General features: G+C 42.0%; 1 protein-coding gene across 1 annotated transcript; it reads left to right on the top strand.

The window, feature by feature from the left end:
* Positions 1 to 2,682: 2,682 nt before the first annotated feature.
* Positions 2,683 to 5,195, top strand: LOC311006583 (EPM2A-interacting protein 1-like; the record flags this gene model as incomplete). Its single annotated transcript, XM_083999434.1, has 3 exons — positions 2,683 to 3,532; positions 3,860 to 4,556; positions 5,159 to 5,195. 3 exons carry the CDS (start codon positions 2,683 to 2,685, stop codon positions 5,193 to 5,195), a joined length of 1,584 nt encoding a protein of 527 aa, XP_083855560.1.
* Positions 5,196 to 9,488: the final 4,293 nt, after the last annotated feature.

Genomic DNA, 9,488 nt, shown 5'->3' with positions numbered 1-9,488 from the left:
AATCATGTCAAATTTGAATATATTTAGAATAATTTCAGATATTTTTTTCAAAACAGCAATCAAGTCACCACAAAAAGGGAAGTAGAGATAAGGCAACTTTGGTGGTAGGAGTCTTATGGCAGCAATGAACCAAAATGTTTCTGGTTCAAGTTTGGCTTGGAAGCTTCATTACATGATTTTTATTCTATTAATGAAGAGATGCTACTCTAGTTCTGAGTTGCAAGAAAAATGAAAGCTCAATTTTTCTTCTTTTCCTGTCTTTTATTTTGAAGTATTGATCCATAAGATACATTTGTGGTTTTAGGAACCAAAAACCATCTCAGAGTTTGCTTCAGAACTAGTAACAATAGGTCAGTGAACCAATCAGAAGGGAGGAGGCATATGGGCAGTGGGCTTGTGATATAGTTGAGAGCAGTGACTGCTTTGTTATGACATCACAAAGTCACAGAAGTCTGGCTGGTTTTAAGGCTCAGTTTCTGAATACAGACTGTGTGTATTTCTCTGTGGACTGAGGCTTTGATACCTGCTTTATAAACATCTACTGTACCTTTACACTACAATGATCATCTATAAACTAATGAGTTTTATTTTTATTTTCACAAATTGTCCTGTTGTTTGGAGTGGAAAGACATGCCTTTACTTTGACAAATGAGAATAAACAAATATAAGGTATTATAAAGGATTTCATTGTGCAATGAATAAAGGTTGAGTCAACATGGTGGGACATGTTTTAGTTCTGCAGTATATCATTAGTATATAGTTCAACCATTTATGAAATGCTGACGTCCTTTCAATCTCGACATTATTCTCTTGAATGCTCAGATTAAATGAAACCAGTATGGACAGTTGTGGAGGTTTTATGTAATACAGCCATGTGTTGCTTACATGCTGCTCACACCCAGGTCAGACTGTGTGAGAGGCAGGGCGGTGCTGGTAAAGGTGCACTGTGTAAATAACACTTGAAAAGATATCTGACGATGTGACACAAAAAAAAACCTCATGACTGGGATGTCTGTGCTGAATACCAAGGTCCAGCCGGTTCTTCACGCAAGGAGTGAAAGAAGAAAAAAAAGAAAGAAGAAAAGAAAAGATTGGGAGTTCCTCGTGCCTTCAAGGGCAAAGAAAATAAACTGTGTGGTGGTTCCTGCAAGAAGCACAGCAGAGGATCCCCAGTCAAAACACTGCAGATAACACAGAGTGCCACATAATGAGCCACAGAGAAAACAGTCAGGGCTGATGAAAGCAAAGTGAATATACTTGTTGATTTAGTCACCTGCTGGATTATGTGAAGGTGAAATTCCTCACACACACACACACACACCTTGACAACTTGGTGACTGTACAGCAAATGACTGAAACATGAAAACAATGCTGTTTTATATGGTAATGTGTTCATTTTTTTTTACCAGAGCTCACTGAGACATTAAAATTACAGCTCTCTCACCAGCAGAATGGAGTGTGTGATGGTGTAAGAGGCTCCACTCAAACTTAACATCCGTAATTACACATGAACAGACTACCACAAATCAATGACAACAATAGAAGACCTGGCTGTTGCTCATAAATTCCCCATTCTGAAAGAGAAACATGTTAGCACAGCTTAGCGTCTGGGTGGTGTTTGTCTGGCGCTGGTTGACTGACAGCTCACAGCAGGAGCTGCTTAGAAAAACACTGTTAATGGTCTAGCTACAACTTTTTCATCAAAACGATTAATTTTTCAAAAGTAATACATCCACAGAACGTCTAGAGGGGTGCAGAATAAAATATATATAAAGTATAGTATAGAAATATTGTTTTACACATTTTTACGGGTCCAAAATATATAAATATTTATATGGTTACGTTGGTAACATCGGCATGAAATGATCTCTGCGCCAACAGAATTAATAAGTCGATGTCACGTGAGGCGGAGCTCAGGGGCCAGATCGTGTTCCATACTTTTAGCTGCTTACTGTAATTCAAAAATAATAAAAAAAAAAATATTTTTTTATTATTTTTGGACAAACATTACTATTTACGTGTGCACATTTTTGTAATTAGTCATGGTTACCATAGATTAGCTAGGCTAACTGTTACTTGTTTAACTTTACAGTAATAACTCAGTGACTCAACAAACCGTCAAAAAAAAAAATTATCCGGCGGATATCTGAGTTACAACATGACTGAGCTAACTGGAGTATGTCGTGTCCGACAACGGGAGGGTTTTAACAGCTGACGTCCTGATGTTAGCTGTCCCTGTCAGCTGCAGCCACTGATGCTTTCTAGACACTGTGATTCCCCCAAACAGAATCAATACAACACATGGCAACACAAAACACGCACACAGAAATAGTAATGTTTCTTCAATCATTTCAGATTTGTCTAAACCATTGGTTCTCAAAGTGCGGCCCGCGAGCCAATGGCGGCCCGCAGAAACATTTCTGGCGGCCCGCAATGAATTACAGTTGATAGTTTTAATCCAACTGTACATTGCTTTCAAAGGATCAATCTCTGTCTCATGGTCATAGCGACATCTATAGGGATAAGCGGCAATTACAGGTGTGGTTTAGACCTCACTTGACCTCACTCCCAGAGGTCCACGGTGCAATGTTTTTTTTTCACCACTGGGGTGCTGACGGTGTCTCCCGCGAGAATAGATCTCTGCCTCGGGGAAGGGAGGAGACCGTGACCGCAGCTGTGACAATGGAGTCGGAGCGGGAGCCGGAGCCGGGCCCCTCGAGAAAAAAACGCTGTGTCAGCGAGGAGAAAAGGCGGTTCCAAGATAAGTGGACAAACGTGTACTTTGTCGTACCTCACGGGGCGGATAAAGTCATGTGCCTGATCTGCAAGCAGGTTAATGCAATGCTCAAGGACTTTAATATAAAACGCCATTATGATACCAATCACAAAACCTACAACAAATTCACCGGTGATGAGCGCACCAGTAAGCTTGAACAACTTAAAAGAGGTTACGCTGCACAACAGTCAGTTTTCACAAATCTGGCGAAATCCGGTGAAGCTGCGACACAGGCTAGCTACGTGGTAGCTCAAGAAATAGCCAGGCGGAGCAAGCCGTTCAGTGACGGAGAATTTGTGCGAGACTGCATGTTGAAAGTGGCCGACATTGTGTGTCCGGAGCAAAAAGCAAAGCTCCGTGACGTGAGTTTGTCGAATGACACAGTGACACGACGAATCGAAGATTTGGCCAACGATCTCAAACAGCAGCTGGGACAACGTGTGCAGGACCTGGGAAAGGGAGCCTTTTCAATCGCGCTGGATGAAAGCACGGACATTTCCGATACAGCGCAATTGCTGATTTTCATCCGAACAGTCACAGAGAACTTTGAAATAGGCGAGGAGCTGCTAAGCTTGGAGAGTATCAAAGACAGAACAAGAGGAGTCGACATTTGTGATGCTGTGTGTCGCAGTCTGGATGCATACAATGTGAAGCTGCCGTCTATGGTCGGTGTCACAACAGATGGAGCACCGGCAATGGTCGGGAGAAAGACAGGTGCAGTGTCGCTGCTCTCTGAGAAGGTGGTCAACAACGGAGGTGAGAAACTAATCAAATATCACTGTATAATACACCAAGAAGCCCTCGCTGCTCAAACGCTTGAAATGAAACATGTAATGGACATTGTTGTGAAGACAGTTAATTTCCTGAAGTCCAGGGGTCTGAACCACCGCCAATTTAAGACTTTTTTGGAGCAATCAGAGGCAGATTTTGGTGACGTCATATACTTCACTGCCGTCCGGTGGCTGAGCAGAGGTGCTACGCTGAAGCGTTTTTTTAACTTGAGGAAAGAAATAAGAGAGTTCATGGAGTCAAAAGGACAAGATGTGACACAGTTAAGTGACACTAAATGGCTCTGTGACCTAGCGCTCCTTGCTGACCTGAATACTTGTCTCAGCGATCTCAATGTAAAGCTGCAAGGCCATGGGAAGCTAATTTCCACACTATTTGACAACGTCAAAGCTTTCCAGCGCAAACTTGAACTGCTGCAGGGACAGCTCAAACAGGGAGATCTAACCCATTTTCCCGCCTGCAAGGCACTGGTAGATGACACGGACACAGATGGGCGCCATGTTTCACGTCACCTGCGTTCAGACAAGAACCATAACCTGATAAAAAAACTCAGAGAGGAATTTGACCACCGCTTCTCTGACTTCAGAGACCACGAGAAGTCATTCAACCTCTTTCAAAATCCTTTTTCATGTCTCCCTGAGGAGGAGCCTGCAGAAATGCAGTTTGAGCTCATCGACCTGCAGGAGAGCTCCGAGGCCAGAGCAGCATATCGTGACAAGAACCTCATCGAGTTCTACAGGGGACTTTCCTCATCCACATACCCTGCACTTCGCCAGCATGCTATCAGAATGGTGTCTTTATTCGGAAGCACATACATTTGTGAGAAGACCTTCTCCACCATGGCCATCAACAAATCCAAGCAGAGATCCAGGCTGACAGATGGTCATCTACATGCTGTCCTTCGTATCGCAACAACGGAGATGGAGCCGGACATCAGAGGAATTGTGGCCAACCGAAAACAGCACCACAAATCCCATGCCAATAAAAAAAGGTATGTTGAACTAGTAACAGATATTCAGTGTGACTTAATGACAAGCTTATTGATGACAGGCAATGATAGATATTGATGATGATGATGACTTGTTTGGTAAGTTTCTATTTTAAAAGTCTCTCTCTCTCTCTCCCCTGTATGTGTGTGTGTGTGTGTGTGTGTGTGTGTGTGTGTGTCTGTCTGTCTGTCTCTGCAGGCTTTCCTGTGGTGGTTTGGTAGCTGAAAATCCATGCTGATAAGACAGGAAGCAAGGCACACTGAGACTGACTGTTCTAAATACATTTTTACATACATTCTGACACACAGGACTGTTTTGTTATGTTGATGTTATGTTGACTGCAGAGGGCAGATAACCCAGGGGATTGTGTGTGCATTACAATGTTTCTCAAGGTTTTCTCAAGTTTTGCCAGGTTTAGCCTCATTTATTCATTACAATGTGTATATTGGACATTACTGGATACAGACCAATAAGTGTAAACTGTAGAACTGCAATCTGGTCATTAAAATTATTACAAATGGGATTTCTTTCTGTTTTTTTTTTCTCCTTTTTTTTTCCTTTGGTGGCCCTCAGTCCAATGTTGGGTTCCTAATTTGGCCCTCAGGTACCAAAACTTTGAGAACCCCTGGTCTAAACGGTGATTGGGCGTGAAAAATGTGATATATACAGTATAGCTAAACTCTCGTTCGTTACTACTGTTCTCATTCAAATTATGTGCAGGTTTTCTACCCGGAAGTAGTTGTAAACAACAAGGCGATTCGGTCTATAGGCCTAAACAAGTGTTTTATTTGCATACCATGGGCTCTATTTTCGTGAACTAGCGCAGGCGGGGCGGATCTGCCCTGCGCTTCGCCAACGGGGTGTGTCCAGGAGCAGTTTGCAATTTTCGTTCATTGCACGGCGAAGCGCAGCCAGCCAGGAAAATAGAGAAAATATGAAATATGAAATATGAAAAAAATCTATCTATCTATCTATCTATCTATCTATCTATCTATCTATCTATCTATCTATCTATCTATCTATCTATCTATCTATCTATCTATCTATCTATCTATCTAAATCACCTTTTTGATACTTTATGACATATCCATGGTCTGGATGCATCACTCACCCGCAGATTCCTGAAGTCATACCAGTAATGGGAGGTACTCTGTGTTTCTCCCTTCATTTGTACTTTGGTTGGCAGAGAACAGCACGCTGTCAAGCAGGAATAAATCTCCTTCAGGTATTTCACTTTGATCAATCCAAACAAAATCATGTCGTCATCTCCAAGTGTTGTTGACTTTAGAGTTCAAGGAAGACGAAGAGCCATCCTACCATTAGCGAGACGTTCATGGCCATGCATTACCGCTGATTCATGGTTATTTACATGTACGCATTGATTTTGAATTCATTTATTCATGTTGAATAATTGAGTAATTCTGACATTGACATATCAGTGAGTTTTCTTTGTATAAATTACATATTCACACACTGCTTTGATAACAGGTGATTTGTCAGTGCAGTGCAGAGACCACAGTGAGAAATGAACCTTTGCATTAATTCATCAATTTAAAGCAGACAAATGCATGGCCTACGTCTCTGCAAGGCAACAATAACACAATAATACAATCCGGGCGTTGGCTTCAACCCAGTGACTCCTCCTGCACCCTGACAGGGAGCTTCCTGCTGCCTGTGACCCTCCAGGTGAAAACACCGCACAGCCGTGAGAACAAGAGGCGGGAAGTCAAGTTGACAATGAAAGCCTGTTCACTCCTCTTCTGTTTTTTCCTTGAGGTTGATGTTCAGAGTAGAGGACTCTCTCTCTCTCTCTCTCTCTCTCTCTCTCTCTCTCTCTCTCTCTTTCTCTGTATCACTTTACTCTGTTATCTGGAAACCTGCAGGATTGTGGCCAGTTTCAGTTTCTTGGTTAGACTGAGGCTGTATTAACACGTCAGTGGTTTGTTATGGACATATTTTGGTTGTGTTGAACTAATAGTTGGATGACACAATCAAGTCCTCTCTCCAATTAGCATCTGTCACCTGTTCTGTTTTTACAAAACCTGCTTCATTTTATTCCTGTTGTTATTAGATTTGATGCAGATTTTAGCATCACATCACATTAGGGCTGTAGCTGATATCCGAGTACCATTTCACCTACTCGGATACATTATGCATGCAGCATCGCCATTATATTGTATTTCAGGACTTAGTCCACCAAACGTTACCAGTCAACATGGACACCATCACCACAGCACTGACATTGTCTAGTACTTTGGAGCAGTGTGGAGAAGAAGGACTGTCCTGGCCGTCAGAAAGCATCACCATGTGGGCACGAGTGGCACAGGAGGTTAAGCGGGCGCCCCAGAGGCTACAGTCCTCGCTGCAGGCGGCCCCGGTTTGAATTCCGCATCGGGTGGCCCTTTCCTGCATGTCATTGCCCCTCTCTGTGCCTCCCCATTTCCTGTCTCTCTGAACTGTGCTATCTAATAAAGGCATGAAAAGCCAAAGAAACACTGATTGATTGATTGATTGATTGATTGATTGATTGATTGATTGATTGATTGATTGATTGATTGATTGATTGATTGATTGATTGATTGATTGATTGATTGACAAACGCACAGACCAATCAGTGTTGATTTGTAGAAGAAACATCTGCTTGGCTGGGCAACCAAGGAACTGGTGGGTGGGTTCTTTGTGGTCCAAACTATCCCCAGATTCACTGCTCTTGGAAAGGTCAGTACCAGGTTTCAGGTCAGTGTTAGGTCAGGTTCAGGTCAACTGTTAAAACCAAGCAGCTCAGGTTACACATTGTCATGTTGTCTTATGTTGTGTTCATTATTTTCATGTTAAACAATTTTTCCAGTCAAAAATGACCGCTCTATTAAGACTCATCATAAAACTGTAATAATACATATTATCATCATTTGTTTAATTTGTTTTCTTAATCAACTTAAGTGAACATTACAGGTTTTACATTTCTATCTGTTATTTATGGTGTGTATGCCTCATTCATCTGAGCTAATAGCATCTGACAAATGAGGATGTCCTTTAGCTCAGTTTTTTTACACTAATTATAGTTCCCCCATTCATTTCTAATGGCCGGTCAACAAGAATGTACAAAAGTTGAATAAAAAGCACAAAGTTGTATGCAAATAAATATAATTCATTTTGTCTGTTGAAATCCTCTTTGTAGACAAAGTCATGGAATCTTAGGTCAGTCTGATCACATTAACTACATTTTTCAGAGATAAAACTTTTAAAACTGTCAAATCCTACTGGAACATAACATGAGGGTACATGTTTTTTTCTGTGATTTGAATCCAGTATTAACACCATTACATTTTTTGTTGAACACAATAGCAGCACACGACATTGTCATGCTGTCCTCAGGGCAGCGTCCCTCCCAGCCACACCCTGCAACAGAGCCCAGCGACCAGCATCACTCACCCTGAGGGGACAGAGGTGTTTTTCTGTCACTGTGACCGCTTGTGACCTTTGACATAAAAATCTAATCTTACTTGCTTCAGGAAGTTAATATGGGATTAAGACAGAAGTGGCAACACACAGCAGACTGGTGTCCTGCATGTCTGGTGTAGGAAATGACACATTCTCTGGTTTGTGGCTGTCCCCCAGGGCCGAGGCAATACAATATAGGCCACTCAGTGCTCACGCATTACATCCTGTCTGCATTAACCTCTGCTGTTGATTACCCACTGTTTTTGTCACTCTGAATTCCCACATACTTCTCCACTGGCACACACCTTTTTCCTCTCCATTGTATGTTTTCCCTGTTCTCAGCATGTGCTTTATGACCTGCTGCCTAATCAGACCCACGGTCTTTGTATGGAGGCGCACTGCAGTGACAGTAAACACTGGTGTAGTAAATGCTGCTGTGGAGCAGCAGGGAGCTCTTACAGCTCTGTGCTTCCTGAGCTGGACTCTCTGAAACCTGAGATGTTCATGTGGTCTGAATGTTGAAGTCGTGTTTTTTGACAGAAAGTTAAAGCAGATATCAGTGGAATGTTTTTGTTAATATAAGTCCTAAATAGTCCTATTTTCCGTCAGCAATCACTTACATGAAGTGTTTCAGCCTAAACACGAGTCTCTCCGTCACTCTGCTCTGCTGTAACCCGAGGAAAAAATTTTCCTTGTGGGATACAAGTGTTATCCAATGAGGAGAGAGAACGGCATGAAGGGCTGTGTGTGCAGCCAAGGGATGCGCGTGAATGTGGTGACGTAGCACGAGGACCAATTGATGCCTGACAAGGGCGGGGGCTGCTAACTCATGGTGCGTTCAAAGAAACTCGTACTTTGTGTTTTTCCTTCCTGTGAAGTCATACCAGTTCGATCTGGTACGAGTTCACGGGTCGGAAGTTACGAGTGGCCGTTATAGGGAACTTTCACAGACAACAGGATGGTAAAAACACGAGCTACGGGTTACCTGGAACGCTACCAAGTCGTAGTTGTGACTTGAAGCTGTAACTTACGGTTTCAAAAGCCTGCCTTGAACGCAGCATTAGCCGAAACGGCCGTGAAGCTGATATCTGCTTTAAAACTAATGTCAATACAAATGACAAATGAATGCACCTGTGAATGTTTATTTTCCTTTTTTTTCATGCCACATCTAACCATGACATGACGTTTTATATCTAATGTTTTAAGATATTTATATACTTTATTTACTTTGTTCTTCATTTTGTAAAGCGTAAAAAAGTAAAAATGTGTCAGATTTGACAAACTGTGTCTGAAATAAACCATTCACAAACACATGTATTTTTATTTCTACGCTACAGGCTAAGCATCTAATCAAAATGAAACATGTATGTGTGTAGTTTTATGAAGTTGTGTGTGTTTAATGCTCCCATCTGTATGTGTTATTTCATTCAAGGGTCAGTAAAGGCTGATTTATGCTTCATGTCATACCTCTAACTCTGACCAGTTGATGCATT

This window comes from Trachurus trachurus (assembly GCF_905171665.1).
Source record: "Trachurus trachurus genome assembly, chromosome: 23".
NCBI lineage: Eukaryota > Metazoa > Chordata > Actinopteri > Carangiformes > Carangidae > Trachurus > Trachurus trachurus.
Note: the sequence above shows the minus strand (reverse complement) of the source record. Positions and strands in the feature narration are given on the sequence as shown.